Source organism: Pteropus medius, unplaced genomic scaffold (assembly GCF_902729225.1).
Source record: "Pteropus medius unplaced genomic scaffold, Ma_sr-lr_union100, whole genome shotgun sequence".
NCBI lineage: Eukaryota > Metazoa > Chordata > Mammalia > Chiroptera > Pteropodidae > Pteropus > Pteropus medius.
The window spans coordinates 7,341,533-7,361,860 of record NW_024349804.1 but is presented as its reverse complement, the minus strand read 5'-3'; the positions used below and the strand labels follow the sequence as shown (position 1 = coordinate 7,361,860).

The following is a 20,328-nucleotide window of genomic DNA, read 5'->3' as shown; positions in this document are numbered from 1 at the left end:
GAATCTTTCTTTGGGTCCTGGATTTTCAACTGTTGGCTGGATACCCAGGTTCTTTATCAAAATCTTAAACTTGGCACATCCAAAAGTCATATCGTTTCCCTTTTGCTCCAAAACCAGCTCCTACTCCTGGCTTCCTACTTCTACAGACGTCAGTTACTGAGATTCAAACCTCAGAGCTGTCCTTGATTTTCCCTCTCCCTTCCTCCCTCCTGCTTCAATCCTATTTACAGATACGAAATCGGACAGCTCCTACCCGCTCTGTTCCCCAGGTCATGGCATTGCTGTTTCACCCCGCACTGCTGTAAACATCCCACTAAATCACGCCTCCAGCTCACTGCTCGGTACACCGAATGTTCAGCTTATGGTTCAGAAAGTATTGGGGGAACCTCACCGCGTACAGGTGTAAACTTCCCATCTTACATTTCAAAACCATACATAATCTGACCTTAATGCTTTCTTGCAACACTGCGTCCCAGTATTTTTCTGCACATTCCCTACCCTACGGCCAAACTGTAGTTCTTAAAGACTTCGTCGCCTGAAAACAATTTCTTGATTTGGGTTCCAAGTATCAAGGCCTCCTGCCTCACTGGCTACCACTTCTCTGTCCTTTGCTACCTTTTTGTTCTCTCTCCAAATCTGAAAAATCAGAGATCCTCAACGTTCGTCAAGCTTCTTTTCTACATATCCTTCCTCCTTAGGAACGTATAGATGCTGACGATACCCAAATGTATATCTCTAGCTCACCAAGCTCCCAGAACTTCAGACTCTCATATCCGACTACCTACTCAAAACCTTCACATAGGTGTCAGATAGATAACCTCAAACTTAACGTGCTCGGAGCCGAACCAATTTCCTTTCGCAGCCTGTCTGATCTTGGTAAATGGCTACTCTATCTGTCCAGTCACGTAAGCCACAGTCCTTGGTGTCATCTTGGATTCCTCTCTCTCCCTTTCTGCACAAGCAACCCGTCAGCCAGTCCTATTGATCCTACCTTCATAGCATATCCAGGATCCAACCACAGCTCGCCACTTTCACTGCTACCATTTTGGACCACGCCGCGGTAGCTCTCTCCTGGATTATCTGAAATAGCCTCCTGACGGGAGACCACTCCTTGCCCCCCTGGCCCCTTCTGTCTGGTCTCAAAACGTCAAAAAATATTCCTGTTCAAACAGAAGGCAAATAACGTCACTCTTCTACTTAAAATATTCCAGTAGCTTCCTAGCTCGCTCTAGAGTCCAAGCCTAACCCTTCAAAATGCGCGCCCAGGCCTTCTGTCTCCCCGTCCCCCATCCTCTGCACCGCCCGGTTCTCACCGGCCCTCACTGGCTTCTTCCTCTAAAGCCACTCTGTCTTCCTCGCCGTTCCTGAAACACATCAGGAACACTTCGCATCTGCATTGCTCTTTCCTCTGCACGGAGGGCCCCTCCCTTTGCCAGATCTCTCATAAATTTCTCCCTCGCTTCATGCATTTCTGATCAGATGTCATCTTCCCAGGGAGAACTTCCCTCTCCACCCTAAAATTTCATCTCTTCCTGCATAGTGTTCTCCATAGCTTTTGAATGGTTAGCTGTTGCCATAATGAAGATAAAAAAAACTCATCCCCACACGAAATGGCTTCAAACGTTTATGCTCACGCATCTGCGGGCCAGCTGGTAAGTCTCTGCCGATCTAGGCTGGGACGGCTCTGCGTCACGTGTATTTATTCTGGGACTGCAGGCAGTGACAATGGCAGGGGCACAAGAGGACAAGCAGAAACACACAGAGCCTCTTAAGCTTAGATTCGGAGGTCACACGCTGACACTTCCGTCCCGTTCTACTGGCCTGAAGCCAAGGGGCAGGGGGAGTACATCTCCGCCCTTTGAGTGGAAGGAACTGCAAAGTAACATGGAAAAAGAAAGGGGTATAAGAAGGAGTGAAGAATTGGGGCCAATGATACAATCTTACAACCACATGGTGTAATATCATCGCTGTCCTGAGTTTTTACTTGTTTGGGCACTGTTTTTTCATTAGCTACTGCATGAGGGTGGGAACTCTATTTCATTGACTGCTTCTCCCCAGTGAATAGAACTGAGCCTAAACATAGTAGGTACTTGACATATATGTCGAATGCACAAATTTACCATTCATGCAAAAAGTTATTCGATATGCCTAGTGTGTATGCCAGCCAGGAGCTATGCTAGATGCTAAAGATACAGTGGAGAACGTCCTCGAGGCAACAACAACCTAACAGTCTATTGAGGCAAACAATTCTAAACAAGGATAAATACTAACAGTAATAAAACAGCTAACGATCATTGAGCACTCACTATATACCAAGCATTGTTCTAAAAGGAATAGATGAATTAAGTAATTTCACCTGCTCAACCACCTTATGAGGTGGGTCCCGTTATCATCTTGCTTTTATAGAAGAGGAAACTGAGGCACCCAGAAGTTAAATATATCATCCGAGGTCACACGGTAAATGCTGGAGCCAGGATTCAAATGCAGGTGGTCTGCTTCCAGACCAGTACGGTAGACTGCCTCAATGAGACAGGTATGAAGCAGAGAGGTGGACACGCACCACAGTTAGAGGCTGGGGAGCGCGGGAGAGCAAAGGCCAGCCCGAGAAAGGCGCAGCCTTGTCCGTCTTCTCCTATGAAGATGTAAGTTCCTTCTCATACGGAACTACATTATTTCATCAATCTACAATCGGTACTAAGATGCGCCTCAACTTTAGATGTAAAAAACGTGACAAAATGGCCAGTGACAACTGTATGTAAAATAGATGCCAGTGATTATAAGACGCATACCATACCGGTCATACAGATCAAAATACAGAAAGTGTGCACCCCGCGTGTTATTTGGCTGTCTCTGCTGCCTCTCCATACATGCATACGCACGTGCGCGCACACACACACACGCACGCACATGTGTCTAACACTATACACACTAATGTCGTCTTGTCTTTTTTAGATTTGGTTTAATATCCAACGATATGATTCCCCACTAAGGATAAATTTTGATGTTACCAAGCCCAAGCTATGGAAATCTTTCTTTTCAAGAAGCCTTCCATACCCTGGCCTTTCCAGTGTTCAGGTATGATTCTTTTTAAAAAATTAAATGTAAATAAAGTGAAGAATTTGAAGTCATTGTACTGGGTAGCCAGATATTTTTTCACCCTTAATTCTACTCCTAGATATTTTGTCTAAAATATTTTTTTCAAACTTAGTTGAGCCCAACTCAAAATAAGAAATATACCATCATGTCACAAACCAGTATATATATATATATGTGAAAGAAAAAATTTGATAAAAGGAGCCCCATAAAAGTATATCACAAACTATATCCTATGTAATTTTTTAAATTCCGGTGTCGACTCACTAAATTAATTTTATGATTGCTATTGACACATGAAATCAAACTGCCTGGCATGGTCCACTGGGGCTCATAAAATTAATTTAGAGGGGTCCTGGCCAGTAGTAGATTACAGGTGGTAAGTGTGAGAATTGTTCACTGCTACTTTTATTTGAGAGCTAGATATATATGTGTATGCTGGGTGTGTAATATAAAACGTGTATTTTACTATGATCAAACCTTAAAAAAAAAAAAAAGGCTTGATAAACACTGCCCTAGAGAAATTCTCCCGTGTATACGAGGTGATACATACAAAATTTTTCATAGGAACATTGTTTGCTATAGCCTAAGACTTGGAATAGCACAAGGGACATATGGGACATAATTTATATTTCATAGTAGTGGCACGAATGAATCTATATTCGTAATGAAGTTTGGTAAGCACTCTAAAGATACCTTTGCTACTATTTCTAAATATAATGTTAAGAGAGAAAAAGCGAGTTGCAATATTCACAGTATAAAGTATGTAAAGTTTAGAAAACATGCCAAACAATACAGCACATCGCTGAGGGATATGTACGTCTGTAGTTAGGTCATAAACACATTCATCTGCCGTCTCCACCGACCGTAAAGAAAACACCGTGGGGGCAGGGATTTTTATTCACGGCTGCATCACCATCACTTGACACATGGTAGGTACTCCACATACGGTGAATGAAAGGACTAGAAAATAAATTCAGGTCGTGGTTACTTCTGTGACGAGAGATAAGGGGAATGAAGCCGAGGAACTGCACAGCCTACAATTTACTTCTGATATTTTGCATAAGGTGGGTGATAGATTCATTGGCGTCGGTTACATCATCCTCTATCTGATTGAATGTCTGAGATTCCATAATTAAAAAAAAAAAATTTAGAAAAGGATTATAGTTATTCGAATTTAGTGTAAATGGTTTCTAGAATTTCTGAACTAGTTCCTCTTTTACAGCCAGAAGAGCTTATTTACCAGCGCACAGACAAAGCAGCTGCGGCCGAACTACAGGACAGGTCATGTGACACCCATAAACCCCCATGTAATGTGTGCGAGGAGTATAATCCCAAACTAGACGATTCTCAGCCTGGATCAATGGGAAATCGTTTGGGCAGTTGAATTTGAACACAGGTTTACAGATCCCGGGTATAGGTGTGATCTCCAAATCCCATGGCCCAGAAGGAGGCTTTAGCATCGGTGTGGCATGGGACAAATGGAAGCGAACTCCAGCGGTGATGGGTAGTTCCCCAAAACGTCTGCCTCAGATTGGAGCTCAACATCATGCTTTTCTGGGTCTTGTTCAGACACATCATAATCCTCAGCTTAAATATGCCTCTTTTGTCCAGTTAGTGGCTTACTGAACTTCAGCTAGTTTATAAACCTAAGACACGGAGATTAGTAAGAGCCTACTGAATCCTTCCCTAGAATCCTTACAACCCTGTAAAACAGAACTCATTTTCCCAGTCTCACGACTGTGGGAACTGAGGTTCAGAGAGGTCCACATCCTTGTCATGTGCTAGAGGGGCTCTGGGCCCCGCCTGAGCTGACTTCAGAGCCTGTCTGTCCTTTCTACTTCAGTAAGCTGCGTGAAGAGCAGCGTGTCAAATTGCACAAGACTAAATGTGGCCTCGTTTGAGATATGACTACTAGAAAACACCAATTTACTCTCAATTTCAAATTCAGATAAAGCCTGATTGGAATCCCCACCTAGAACAACTAATTCCAGAAAAAAATAATCTTTTTTATTTCATCTAATAGTTTCAGGATACTATTGATTAGACTCAAATCATCCGATGAAGTGCAAGGCAATTTATCTGTATTTTCTTGTTCAAACCATCTTGAAACCCAAATAAAGACGTGTGTTATATGCCAAAAGAGAAGCAGATTTCCACAGCTATTGAGCAATAGGAAGGTAGCGGGGTCCCTAAATCTGTTTGGTTAGGGATGCACGAGAGGCTTTAGAATTGGCAAGGTTTCAATTCAAATGCCAGCTCCCATGCCATTGTCAAGTCATTTATCCTACCTCGAATTGTCCCTTCATAAGTAAAACTGGGACAACATTCCCCTACCTCATAGGGTTATTAGGATTAAATAAAAATGTATAAAAAGCACCAGCACAGAACCTAGTGAATAAGGGCTCAAAAAAGGATAGCTATTTTCTTTCGTTCTCTGTTTAAAGTTCACATCCTTTGGACCCCATACCCATCATGTTAGCTATAAAATAGGATATCAAAAACTAAGTTGCAGTGATGATGGTTATTCTAAAGGCAGTTTTAAGGCAATTTAGAAAAAGAGCCATGAAATCACAGGGCAAGTAATCAATATATGGCATTAATAGTCTTACAAATATTTGAAGCTTTCAGTATAAGCCCCAACTCTTATGCCTGGGTCTAAATTATGTCTGTATATATGTTACCAAGGAACAAAGGATAAATATACATATATTTACATATTAAAAAATATGATATTTAAAAAAATCTTTTGCTCTATGTATTGAACTTGGCTATCCCCACTATTCGGCGCTCCCTCTTTCGTGTGACAGTTCAAACATGTTCCCGCCCCTAGGCTGTCATCTACTTTCTGTCCACGGGTCTGTTTCCCACCCCACCACATACAGTACTTAAGGGCAAGGAACACTCGGGTTAATTCTTGAATCTGCAGGGATTAGCCCGTGTTAAGTACCAGCTATGGCTAGTGAATGACAACTCCAACAAAAAGGTGGTTATGTCAACACCTGACTCCCCATTGCATACAAACTGGACTTTTGTTTAAAAGGGAAAAGTCGAATCAGCCAACCATGGCGTTTATTTTTATAAACAGGATTGAGAAGATACTGAGAGAGAAGATCATGGGCTGGAGGCCGCGCCACCTGACGCGGTGGAACAGGCACTGCACGGCCACTCTGCGCCACTTCCTGCCGCTGCTGGAGGAGAGTCGGGGGGAGGACGTGGAGGACGGGCACAGGGCGGGGCTGCTGAAGCAGCTGGGGGACTACAGGGTGAGTGCCAACGGCTCCCGCCCCAGCCCGCGGGCTTCCTTGCTTCCAACGGGAAATTCCTCCATCACGGGGTTTTGGGCATCAAAATACCTACCTTGCTCCCCAGTGTGTGCATGAAGCAGCATAGACTAAAAGGTGTGATTAAAAGTTCAAATCTCAGTAATTAACCTATCATTAAATAGCAAAATATCTCTATAAAATAAAAATACCGTCTTTAAGATGATCCTATAAAAAACAACTTTTATAAAATACATTTCAAGTGTTAAATAAAATGAAAACATCTGGCTAAATGTTAGACTCAACTGTGTGTTAAGGTGACACCAACCACTCCCCATCAGGTTTTTTTAAAGGATATTTTATTGTACTTTTCATTGCTAAGAAAAAAAAATCTCATTTAACAGACAATATGTCCTCTCTACTGTCTGTCGATAGTGCTGAGTGTTCATATCCTACAGCTGGACAATAAAACCTAGAAAGCAGTCTCCAACTAAGACAGTGAACCCTGTTGGCTAAACAGTGTGAAGTGGGATATCTAATTCTATTCACTGACCTAAACTGATCCGTGAAACTTTTAAGGCCAGGTTTTCAGCCAGGATGTTTTCAATTCAAAAAACAGAAAACTTAGTGCTGATTTAAGAAGAGGAGAGAGTTGCTATCACGGCTGTGTTTTTCTGCGCGTCTCCTCACTTCCGCCGTGTGATGGCATCCTCGGGCTGGCTGGACAGTTCCAGGCAGGACTCACAGCTAGTGACAATGTGCAAACACAGTGCCCGTGCAGGAGACAGCATCCGTGGGCCATCGTTCCCAGCCAGTTTCCTGAAACTCACTTTGAGACTCCCTGGGAACACACCCACCTCCCTGGGGGGGGAAGGGAGGGAGGAGCGGGGGATGCATGGATCGGCTTAACCTAGGTCCCTGGAATACAGGGGTTATGTCAGGGAGAGGGAAGGTGACAGTGGAGGGTGACTAACAGGTGTCTTACACACCGAGTCGATGCACTAGCAACTAAAACAAACTAGACATTTAGCTCCTCTCCATTTTCTGTGTTAACATATAGCTGAATAGAAAAGCAGAATAAATGACTTTTAGATCCAGAAGGAAGATTTCTTACCGAGAATATTAAGAATTGCGTACATTCACACAGCGAAAAAAGTAAACCGCAATCTTTCAGCTTCCCTGATGTCTACGAATCTCGTTTTCCCCGGCAGTTCTCCGGCTTCCCGCTCCACATGGCCTACTCGGAACTGAGGCCGTTAGTCGAAGCGGTGTACAGCACCGGCGTGCACAACATCGACGTGCCCAGTGTGGAGTTTGCTTTAGCCGTCTACATCCACCCATACCCCAAAAACGTCTTGTCCGTTTGGATCTATGTTGCCTCCCTCATACGCAACAGGTAATTTTTTCGTTGTATACTTTTTATATTATGTAAAACTATAACTAAGATGAGACTATTTTTAAGTGATATTGATCACATCAGAAATTATTTGTGAATAATGAAATAAAATTATTTTCATACCGTACAAAATAAAGTGTTTTTATTTAGTAGTCTGCCACGTCTCTCCACTTTGTCCCTAAACTTGACGCGACTACCCCGGGGCCCCTCAGGCCGTGCGTTCGCACTTGCTCACCGTCCACCTGGGATGCGCTTCTCCTCTGCCTGTCCAGCAGAACAGCAAACAGCACAACTTTCCTGGGGGCAAGGAGGAACTTTACAATACAAAATTTTTATTTTTAATGCTGAATATGTCATAAGACCGTATCTTACAGAAATACTAAGCAAGCACACATGTATATACATGCATGCACACGCGCACGCGCACACACACATACACACACTGAAGCAATATAGTATTTTAGGGAAAAAAGGGAATAAATTTAAACATGAATAGTTTAAAAAATTAAGCCATTGCTATGGACTGATTGTCTGTGTTCCCCGCGCCCCGCAATGCCTGTCTTGAGATGGCATTTCCATACCTATGGAACAGTACTTGGAGACGGGGCCTTTGGGAGGTAATGAGGGGATGAGTGGAGCCCTCCAGATGAGATCTGTGCCCTTATGAGACAGAGAGAGCTTGCTTCCTCTCTCTAGGCCACGTGTGGATACAATGTGAAGATGGCTATCTGCAAACCAGAATGACAGCCCTCACCAGAAACCAGACCTGCCCGCGCCTTGGCCCGGGGCTTCCCACCTCCAGAACTGTCAGAACTATTTGCTGCGTACGCCATTCAGTCCATGGCATTCTGTTACAGCAGCCCAAACTAAGTCAGTCAGATTACACTAAGCCATTCAACAGGATTAAGCGCATGTGCTGACATGGGAAGAAGTACACAGACCAGAAACACGTAAACAGGACTTCTCAACTGCAGCATCACTGGCGACCTAGGCCATGTAATTATCTGTTGTTGGGGACTGTCCTCTGCATTGTAAGATGTTTAGCAGTATCCATGGCCTCTGCCCACTAGATGCCAGTTACATCCTTCCCCTCTGCTAAGTGACGACAACCAAAAATGTTTCCCTATGGTGCCTAATGTCCTTTAGGGTATAAATTGCCTCCAGTTGAGAACTACTAATGTACTACGAGGAGGATTTCACTTAAAACAAAACAAAGAGGGACCAAATTAAGGAAAATCTTTCGCCTTTAGCTATATTCCCTTGTACCTTCTGTTATCAAATTGTATTATAACTATGTTTACATGCCTCTGATACCTGTACTATGAACTCTTCAAGAGAGTCCAAGGACTGACCTGTGACAGTCATTACCAATGTAGAGACAAGACAACACAGTGGTTACACACATGAAGACTAGAGAAATCCTAGTTCTGCCACTGACTAGCTGGAATACATGGACCAGTTCCTTAACCTAGTACTTACTTTCCCCTGTGAAAGATCGGGATGATTACAAACCTACTGCACATTGCTGTCACGACTGAGCAAGTCAGTACACTTGAGGTACAGCTTGATCCCTGAACAACAGGAGTTGGGGCGCCGACCCCATACTCAAAACCCACGTGTACCCTTTGACTCCTCAAAAACTTAGCTGTCCCTCAGAACTCATGGGGGACTGGTTCTAGCCACCACCCCCGCACACACACACACACACACACAGATACCAAAATCCTCAATGTTCAAGTCTCCTATGTAAAATGGCATAGATCGATGCAGTCAGCTCTCTGCATCCAGACTCCCAACCGCAAATCAAGAAGAGTAGAGGTATTTACTGAAAAAGATCCACGTATAAGTAGACCTGCTCAATTCAAGTCCAAATTATTCAAGGGTCAACTATATTTAGGACACTGCCCAGCAGTGAGCACGTGGTGTCTGTCAGGTTCCACAAGGATTTTACGTAACTGTTGCCTTTCATCTAAGAATGAAGTTTCAATAGTTCACAAGGTCAATCACAAAACTAAAGATAAATTTAAGTACAGTGTTTCATTAAATATTAACTATCCCCTTAAGTTAATAATAAAACAGCGATAATGTATAAAAGTTAAAAGCAGATTATGCTATCTCCCCATGCAACTGGAGGGAAGGTGATTAGCAGAAAAACAGTGAGTTTCCTCGTGGTTGTGCTGACGTACTGATGTCAGCTTGGTTCAAGCTTGCCAAGTCCTATTTAACGGTTTGCTAGTATCAGGCAGCACAGGACAAAGCAAAAGGGAGGCAATTCAATTACCTGGAACCCCTGGGGAAATTAGCTGCTCGAATTATTTAATTTAAAAAGATGACATTTAAAGCCAAGCCCAGAAACATCTAATGGTGAATTTTCTCTATAAGTATTATAATCAACCCCCCTCCACCACCCTCTCCCCCAAATACCATACTCTTTTCTGACTATATGGGAGATAAACTCCGGTCCTCCCCTGATGACTCAGGACCTGGTTACAGATGAGCAATCTTACCATGCGGTTCATGTAACTACAGATAAGGTGAAGTATGGGCTTGGATGGGACTCACTCCAGAAAAAATCTTGTCATTTATTTTCTTGAAATAATCCCTTATGTCAACTTTTCCAATAAACTTGGTTAAACACTCATAGAAATAAAAATATAATAACTACACAACAGTCCACCTTACAATATAAAACTTCTGACCCTGTTACTGCTCAATAAGCTCAGATTTCAAGTTTTCTGAGGCAATCTAAAAAGTTTACTTTGTGCTTAGGCCAGATTTTCAAAGCAGGTCACAAAAGACATGACTACTTCAGTTTAAGAGCTACAGACTCAAAGTACGATGGTCAGCTTATTCAGCTGCCCTACGCCTCGTGCAGGAAACTGGCGCTGGTCCCAGCATTCAGTTCGCCAATGTTAACAGGAATGGAGTCGAAATGAGAGACCCTACAGAGAAAGGCACAAGTTTGGAGAGTCGTTGGACGTAACCCTTTAGAGCGGGTCTTCCCTTGGAGTGTTTAATTCAAATGTGAGTGACATTTAAAAGCAAGAATAATTTCTTATTTATATTCCCATCAAACGATTCCTCTCTCATCTTTGGACAACCCCTCTAAAATAAAGTTTTCCCTTAGCTTGAACTGAAACCTGTCTACCTATAGTTTCTCTCTCCTACTCTTCCTATCCCCCAATAAAACAAACAAAATCATTCCTGGGACCTAAAATAACAAGACTGCAAGATTACTCCCTCTTCCACAGCCTTGCGTGTATTTCTAAAACTAAATGGCGTGTCACCCACTATTCTTTTCTTCGTGATACAAAATCATATGTAGCATTATGTAAAAATGACTTTTCTGAATTGTAGGTCTCCGCCCCTATTATCTTTTCCCACAGCAGTGAAGATAAGCATTCAAACTCTGACTACTGCACAATTAATTTCAAAAAGACTATTCAGCTCAACGAAATTAAGTTATCTGTCTAAAACTGTTCCTTGGGGTCATGATTTCATGGGGGCTCAAAAGACAAAATATTTAGTCCTATTTTACACCAAAGTAAACCTGCATTGAGATTTATAATAAAATCAAAACACAAAAGAAATTATATGGTAAAGTCCTCAAAGTAGATTTTATTTATACAGTTCTTCAAATGATCGTGGAATTTTTAAAAATCTCTCCCAATTTGACAATTTAGGGACAGTGGTAGGAACCAGGGGTCTTTGAAGAAAGCAAATACAAATAAATTGGTGCTTTGCTAGCTCACTGAGCTAACACCAAGAAGCCAATTTATTCTATCATTTTAAAGAATCTTATATGTGGGTATGTTTGAATTGGCCCTCTGAGAATTGTTCAAATAAAGGAAACATTATGGAAAAGAGACTTGTTGCCAAAATGTGCAGTCTTTGAAAATAAACCTTCAGAAATCTATGTTTGAAAAGATCTACAAAGCTTGGTACAGTGTTTATACAGAAAGAGAACCAATAACCCCCACTGACTTTAAAATGCAAAATAATCTAAAAAATACTTTAAATGGCAAGGCATTAGTGACATTTTTTTCAGAGCGCTCAATTTAAAAGAAATCTGATAAAACTGTTCTCACCCTTATGAAAAGACCTAATCTCTTTCTAAAACAAAAACGAGAGAAACAACACTGTACAATAATTCACTGGTAAATTAAGATTTCTGAAGCCGTAAAGAACGGGGCCAAAACAAGTCACACTCAAAAAGGGATGGTTAACACAAGAAATGTGCTATAAGTAAAGTGCATGAGAGGAAGCCTGCTCAGCTAAATGAAGTAGACAAAGGTCAGAAGTCAAGGGTCATTCGCCAGAGCGGCAGCAGGCTCGAAAACCACACTGCAAATTCTGGCATCCGCTGGCGGTATCAGCATGAGGACCTGTATAAAAACAGAGAAGTGTGAAAGGAGGAATTTCTTAGGGATCACATAAAAATAATCGTGCTTATGAAAGAGCTACAAAATTTGATTTTTTTTTTTTACTACCAATGCACTTATAACATAGAAGTAATATCTCACAATGCATGTATAAGAAATTATCCAGGGACAAAGATGCCAATAGTTTGACTTTAACTAATACATCCTTGATGGTCCAAAACATAAATGAAAGAAGGGAAATGATATTTTGGCAACCGTCTTACAAAATAAAAATCTGAGAAGAAAAGGAGATAACCCGCAAGCCAGAATGCCAAGCTAACCTAGATTCTGCACAGTCTGAGCATCCTTCCTAAAATGTGACTGAGGCAAAAATGGCCTTATCGGTACCAGATCAGCTAAAGAATCCAGTATTGAGCAATTACAATAAACATTACATTCAAAATTTTTAAAAACTATATGGACAGACTTTAACGTGTTTGCCGTATTTTTATCTAGCATCCGCAGCCAAGATAAATCATATAATAGGGTTAAGTGAAATTACTTTTCAGAATTAAGTATATAATGAGTGATTAAATAAACATATCTAAGACATAAAGATTCATCTAAGACATAGATTCAACTACAAAGAAGAAAAATAACACTTGTGGAATAAGTGACATTTTATCCCTGTCACATTATACTACCTAGACATTAGATAAAAGATCGTTAGGGAACATAGCTGAGAATTAGAACATGTCAAAAAAGAGATATCATGGCAAATATTCAAATGTCAAGTACTCTGAATGAATCACAGTTTTCATAAATGCAGGCAAGTGTGGAAAAGGATGTTTTAACCACACTAAAGCCTTTCAGTAGTCTGCACCATGAACAGAAAAAGAGCAATTCATTAGTTCTTTACTCATCAATCAGAACCACAATACTTGTCATAGGTAAGGATCATACAGAGTACGTGGAAAGTAATTTTATCATAGACTATGTCAAATGGGTTACAACTGAAAAATCACAGTACTCTGGATTGATATCTAGTTTAACTCAGAAACATTTTAAATTAGCTGTTTTGTTTTTTTAAATAGCAAAAGAAGGCCACTAAGCTAATACAAATCTAAGAAAACTTGCAACTGAACACACAGAACACACTAATTTCCCAGAATTTAACTCTCCTTTGTATCCTTTGAGCGGCATATGTAAAATACAAAGGGCAAATTTCTTAGGACATACCTTCGATGAAATGTAACATTCACCTATTTAACTATGGAAATAATAAAGTATCTTTCAGGAAAAAAAAAAGCTAATAAACGTTACAAACTGTAGCATGTGAAACTGCAAGAGCTTATTTCATTTATTTTCAAATACTTATGTTTAACTTTAAAACTGATGCTGTGCCTGTGACATGGAGAACAGGTGTGGAAATGGGCCGTGGGACATGAAAGGCTGACTGCGGGCTGATCACTGCCGATGCTGATGCTACACAGGAAGCCATGACTGCGCGTTTACATGGTGAATGTTTCCCATAATAAAAAGTCTAAAATTATTTCAAATATAAAACTGAATTACAAGCCCATTTTTATTTAATCAAAATTAAAATCTGTTCTATTTTTACATGAGTCGACTGTGTCAAACATTTAAAATTCACCAAGTAGCATTTTTGTTAAGATTATTTTTCCCCGAAAATAAGACATGAGGTTAGTCATCTTAAGCAAAGTCAAAATACAATTTCTTAGAACACATTACCAGGTATTTATTAGAAATGCCCTGATAAGGAATCCCATGGTTTGAAACTCTTCTTCCTGTCAACATTTGACCGGGTTTTCTCTTTGGATATATTTTCTGCTTTTGTCTTTTCAACGCCCCCGTCTCGTCTTACCTCGGCCCTTGCACGCGGGGTCACTGCTCCACCCACCGACCACCCAGCGCCCTTCCCAGGCCCAATCCCCTGCGTCACCACCGTCATCCTGCCCTGACATTCAGCCCCTGCGAGAAAATGCTTATGCTGGTGGTTTCTGCAAAAACTTATCTAATTATCATTTTCTCAGTATTTAGTTCTATTTCAAATTTTTTTTAAAGGAGAAATAAGAGGAAAGAGACATGGGGACTTTCATATAATTTTCCAAACCAAAACTCCCTAAAACACTTCCAAATGTCTATATTGCAATTTTTAAAAACGACAGAATCATAAAGAAGAAACATTATATAGAATTCAACAGTGGCCTGGGGAAAAAATCATAAACGATGACTGAAAGCAATGAACGTGAGGGATGTCACTACTTTTCAAGGGAGAAAATAAAAAGGGAGCCTTCAAAAGAGCCAAGTCGATTAAAGAAACTATTCTAGAGAGCCTTATCTTTCCCAATACCACACAGCTTTTCACCATCTTACCCAAAAGACAGGGCCAGGCAGCCTCAGTCTCAGCCCTAGCTCCCTGGGTCACTGTCTGCTCTCAAAGGCTGAGGAAGGGTGGTAGGGAAAACAGGGAAAGAAAAATGTAGAAGTAAAAATATGTGCCCCATATTAGGTAGAAAGTAACCCGACCTTATTCACCAGCTTCTCCTAGGTCCTCAAAGTTCTTGCTCACACTGATATAAAATGTGCCCTCTCCCTCAAATATGTACTAGAATGACTATGTTTCAATGGGATTCTAAGTGTACAGAGTAGAGGGAATTAATTTATCAGTGTTTTCAACTGTGAAAGTAGGATCTATCTAGAGAAGCCTATAGGTATTTAAACAGTAGCTACCTCAAAACTACAATCCCATCATAAGGCCAACCACAGAACAGATGTCTGATCCTAATAATCCATGAAAGTGATGTCACCCATGAAGAGAGTTTATGCTGCTGAAGGTCTGAGGCAAACTGAAAGTGAAGACAAACTGTCTTTAACTTCGGTTAGTCTCATATTGCATAAAATAGGAGACCGGCAATTTCCAAAGCATGGAGATCGAAAGTAATGTTAACAGTAAGATCTTCAAGCATCACAGAAAGACTGTTCAGAAAAGGGAATAAATGGATCACAGAATAAATGGACAAAAGAACGAGTGAGGCAGTATTAGAAACACAACTAAGGCAAGTTATGTTGCCAAGCAGCTCGAGCAGACAGCTGTGCTTCCGAAGACACTGACAATTCCAAAGGTTGCGCCCTTCAGACATCTGACTTATACCAGCAACTGTCTATCTCCACACAAGATAGAAGACTCAAATGGTTATAATATATGAGGGCTAAATTACATTAAAGAATAATAAAAATTAGAAAAATCAAATTTGCATCATCATTCATATTAAATAAAATCTTTAAATGCATGCTAAAGAACAAATTTTATAAAAAAGCATTTTTTAAATGTTAGATTTAAAAAAACTACAACGGTAGCTGTGGTTATTTTCCCAAATTTTTATTAGAGTGACTTGTTTCTCCTGAATTTTAAGTATATCATTTAGACTATACTTCTGCACTTACCTTCACTTACCTGTAATTCCTCTTTAACTTAAGTTAGAAACATAAGAGAGCAAATCATCTGAGATTGTGTCACCTCCAGAACTATGAGCTAATCTATCTTAATTCATAAATTATACATATATTGAAATGCAAATCAATACAAAAAGTTTATCTCCTATCATTGTTCAAATGCATTTCAGAGCTCTAAAACTATGCAATTCCATTTAATACTTCTTAAATGACAATTTAAAATTTTTTTGTATTTCAATTTTAACTTTTTCGATCAAATGACAAATTTAAATATCATAAAGGATCATTCAAAAGAGTCGAAAATGGCATTTTATATCAATGTTTAGTACAGTGTCTTCCTGACAGTAAATACTGTTTAAATATCTGATTACTAAATTACCTTCTCCAAAATCTGTGCTAATGCTTAGGAAACAGATCATTCTGCTTTAGTTATTATCACTTATTATTTAGATAATGAATGGTTTATCAGTATTTACTTCTTTTAGTTAGTAACCTGGTAGTTAGCTATGTAAACTTTCTTTTGATAAAATACATTTTTAGTTAAATGTTATTCTCAAATATTTAAATATGTCACTTAAATATGCTCTATTATTCTAAGACCATGTATAGTGTATATTAACTACTTTCAAAAAGAATAAAAATAATAAAAAGGGGCCCCCTGAGCAATCACTAAATATTTACTGTACAGGTTGAGCTGTAGTAAAAGATACTGGATCACGTCATCTTGCAAAGCTGAATGCAGGGCAACTCTATCCTAACACTTCCTAGGCTGTCCACATGTCCTTCTAAGGAACAGATTATCCCAGAGCACTGCTTTAAGAGCACTGGCTGGAACTCTGAAACACAGGTGATATGACAGGTCACCTTGTAAACTTTAAAGGATTTCCATTTCTCAAATCATGCTTTAAGAAGCTGTAAAAGGAGACTTAATATTGGGTTATACAATCACTGTCAATTTAGTTACAAATCTTTCAAAGTCAGATATCTTCATTAAAATTCATTTATTGAAAATTACCACTCACTCATCAAAAAAAAATTCTTACATTCAACAAAAAGAATGAGTCAGCTCCTTTGGAACACTTTAAAATTTATATATTCAAAACCAGTTGAGATGAAAAGAATGCTAACATCCTAACAAAATGCAAAAGATTTCAAGTATTTAACTTTATCCCATCATCTAAATTATTTCAAAAAGTTTTTAAAATTACACAGAACAAGTACACAGATTATAAAAACGAACTGAAACCAATCTCCCCCACCTCATGACATCTCTATACCCAAAAATAAATGTAACAAATTAGGTTGTGAAATTTATTCCCATGAGCATAACCTATACAAAAATCAATGTGGGCAATTCAAGGGCAACAAACAAATAAAATGCTACTCTTATAAAAATAATTGCTTACTGACTACTTTTCATAATACGGCCCGTAAGCCTTAAGAAGTACAACACTGTACCTACAATGACATGACTGCACATTTAAAAAAAAAAATCTCCCTTCTCAAATTCACTGAATCCACACAAGAAGCAAGGGCTTCACCATAGTGATCATACTTTCGTACACTTAGGTTGCAACTAAGATTTTAGGCATTCACTTCGCCCTTCCTTGATTATACATTAAGGGCAACAGGGAAAGAAATGCTCCGACTTAGTGTCGCTACTTCAAAACATGAGAGTTCATCTCCTGCATCACCAATGTGATTCCAGAAGTAAGAGAGCTGCTATCTCGTCTCCTCATACATACTTTAAGGAAAATCTATTCTCTGAGAAACAGCAGTTTGCTAACTTCTTTGCTACTGGTATGTCATTAAGAGAACATTCCTCTAGTCTTCCTGGCTCCTTCCTGTCCATTGTTCTGCCGAGAGAAACTCATCATCTTAAGAAGAACTGGACTCTCAAAGACAGCAATACATGGCATTAAAAGACAGGTGCATAGTAGAATCTGAACCATCTACATTTTTTTTCCAGTTATAAACACAGGTTGACTTGCTGTTTACTAACAATTGAGGAGCAGCTTTTTATGCTTCTGAGAATTTCAGTCCCTACCAGTGACTATCAAATGCTCAAAAGGGCACTGAACGTACTCTGCAAAGGCTTACCGAAGAGGCTCGTTGTGGGGTACGGTAGGGGTAGGCTTAAAAATCAGAACAAAACAAAATAACTCAAGTAATGTTTATCTGATGATTGTTAAAAGTAGGTTCAGGAATCAATCTTCAAGATACTCCAGGACTCTGAGTCAGGCCTAAGGCACCTCGGCCTCTTCCCCAATGCCACCCTGGACCACTGTCCTCAGTCTTCCATGATTCATCTGGAACCAAGGATCCCTGAGGAACTCACATTACCGAAGTCTTCCTTTTTCCACTATATTTTATAAAGTTCTACAAGAAAACTGAGTCTATCGTCCCTAAGAAATCATACCTCTAAATTGTTAATTAGTACTATAGCATTGTAAAGGAATTTCCCAAAACTTTATAAGAATTTTAGTATTTCGACAACAACTTGCCATTTTGGAATGACTAAACTATTACATATCTCAAATATCTGCAAAAAAAAAAAAAGTATACCGTCAGAGAAGCTAATTATTGAAAACATATTTGATTTTAAATTTTATCAAATATAAAGGACTAAATCTGAAAATAAAAGTTTGGTAATTATAAATCTAGAAAACTAAATAGAAAGCCTAAGAATGATCAGAACTGTCAAAATGTTTAAAATCACTTTCTTCAAAATGACCTCGTTGTTAAAAGGCGTTACCGTTAATGTTGTCACAGTAGTAGAAATATTCATCGTTTAGAGAAGGACATGCTGAAACCAGATCCTGCAGGCCTGCACCGGTCACAGTAAGACAGCCAGAGAGATTAAGGTGCTCCAAGTAAGGCAGCCCTCCTCCCAGAGTCAAAACCCTGGAAGAGAAACAATTCGACAATTAGATATGTTGATCCATAAAAACAAATGTAATCTGATGGCCCACCGGACCACTATTAATAGAACTTTCAATTTGATAATGAGAAAACTTTAGAGTTTCTATAAATCATGATAACTAACTTCAACTTAGGCAGAAATACATTTAAATTGAGAAAACTTTCTACATTTTTCCTGAAGACATTCAATAAACAAGTTTATGAATATTTTTTTTTACAAGAACATTATAGTAATTCAATTCTTAGAGGAAGGAAGTCCTGAATCCTGGAACTGTAATCTTAACTGTACTCCCAGATTGTCTTAGTAAAAATTATCATGAAAATCACTGATCAGTTTGGTAGTTCCTCAAAAAGTTATAGTGTTAGCATTTGACCCAACAATCACTCCTTTGGATGGATACCTAAGAGAACTGAAAACACATGTGCACACAAAGTGCAAACGAATGTTCACAGCAACATTATTCATATGAGCCAAAATGTGGAAACCACTCAAATGTCAGTTAATGAATAAATGGATAAACAAAATGTAGTTATCTATAATATTATATATTACATAGCCATAAAGTACTGATACATGCTGCAGCATAAATGAACCTTGAAAACATGCTAAATGAAAAAAGCCAGACACAAAAGGCCATACACTGTATGATTCCATTTATATGAAATGTCCAAAAGAGGCAGAAGAAAGCAGAGACAGAAAGCAGATAGGTGTTTGCCAGCCGCTGGGGGCAAAGGGGAATAAGGAGTGACTGCTAATGAGTATTGGGCTTCATTTTAGTATGATGAAAATGTTTCTAAATTTGATAGTGGTGATGGTTGCCAACTTTGTGAATACTCTAAAACCAATGATTTGTATACTTTAAAAAGATAAATTGAACAGTATGTGAATTACATTTCAATAAAAATGAAAACCTCTAATGGCATGTATTACAAGAATAAAAACATTTATATAAATAGGATAAAATGAGAAGTTGGCTAAAATGACAATGGCCGCACTGGAAAATATCAAGAACAAAACTGAGAACATTAACTTTCTACACAATAATGCTTTAAGTGGTCCCACAACAGCAAAAATTGGGAAACTGGAAACTAATCTTGACAGGGATGTCGAGAAACAATACAATAAATTTAGTAAAAAAATAATTTATATAGTTATGCAGGTTCATAGAAATTAGAAAGTAAAGGTAAGTAAAAGTATGTAAACTATTAATTGAGATTAGAAAAAACTACAGAAATATATATTCAGTGAGGACTACTGAATGGCAAAGATTAGTACATTTCAGTTTTGTAACTGCATGTGTAAAAGAGAAAACTGATCTATTAAAAACAGCTTAACAAAACCCTAATACCCTAATACATTTGACTGAAAAAAATTGTTTTGTTTTTGTTTTTTCAAGTCAAAGATTTCCTCAATCCACCCCTGAAGTTTAAATTAACAACAGTGGCAACTCAGAACCTCAGTGGCTTGCCTGGGCTGCAGCGGTTAGAGACAGCATTCTTTAAAGGAAAACAATGCAGGATTTAAAGGTTACTAATTCTTTTTTTTCCTATAAAGTTGAATAGCTCCTAACGAAAAATAAAACAGCTTTTAAAAAGTGGTGTAGAAGTTCTCAGAAGGTAGCTCAATGCAGAGATTGCTTTCATGCTCTAAAACCTAAAATTTTTCAGCACACTGAGGACAGATTGCATGGAATATAAAACTTCATGTCGCAAGTATACTTTAAGTACACAAATCATTTGTAAACTCAATGGCCTCACTGAGCTGAGTGGGAAATCAAACTAATCAAAAGTAAATAAGCAATTATAACACCATATG

General features: G+C 39.1%; 2 protein-coding genes across 10 annotated transcripts in view; one reads left to right on the top strand and one right to left on the bottom strand.

The window, feature by feature from the left end:
- Positions 1-7,900, top strand: part of CC2D2A (coiled-coil and C2 domain containing 2A) — a 100,891-nt gene extending 92,991 nt beyond the window's left edge. For 8 of the 9 annotated variants that reach the window (XM_039838157.1, XM_039838155.1, XM_039838158.1 and 5 more), the window contains 4 exons: positions 2,953-3,075; positions 4,319-4,377; positions 6,182-6,359; positions 7,568-7,900. In XM_039838157.1, coding sequence (XP_039694091.1) covers positions 2,953-3,075; positions 4,319-4,377; positions 6,182-6,359; positions 7,568-7,756 — 549 coding nt within the window. In that variant the 3' untranslated portion in view covers positions 7,757-7,900. Of the gene's footprint in view, positions 1-2,406; positions 2,837-2,952; positions 3,076-4,318; positions 4,378-6,181; positions 6,360-7,567 lie in introns of those variants that run through there. The other variant, XM_039838159.1, reaches the window with a different exon arrangement.
- Positions 7,901-11,345: 3,445 nt separating this feature from the next.
- The window catches only part of FBXL5 (F-box and leucine rich repeat protein 5), a 32,685-nt gene continuing 23,702 nt past the window's right edge, over positions 11,346-20,328 (bottom strand). Inside the window, exons 10-11 of the mRNA XM_039838160.1 lie at positions 18,346-18,494; positions 11,346-12,137 (exon numbers count right to left, since the gene is read on the bottom strand). Of these exons, the coding sequence (XP_039694094.1) occupies positions 12,061-12,137; positions 18,346-18,494 (226 nt within the window). The 3' untranslated portion in view covers positions 11,346-12,060. The remainder of the gene's footprint in view (positions 12,138-18,345; positions 18,495-20,328) is intronic.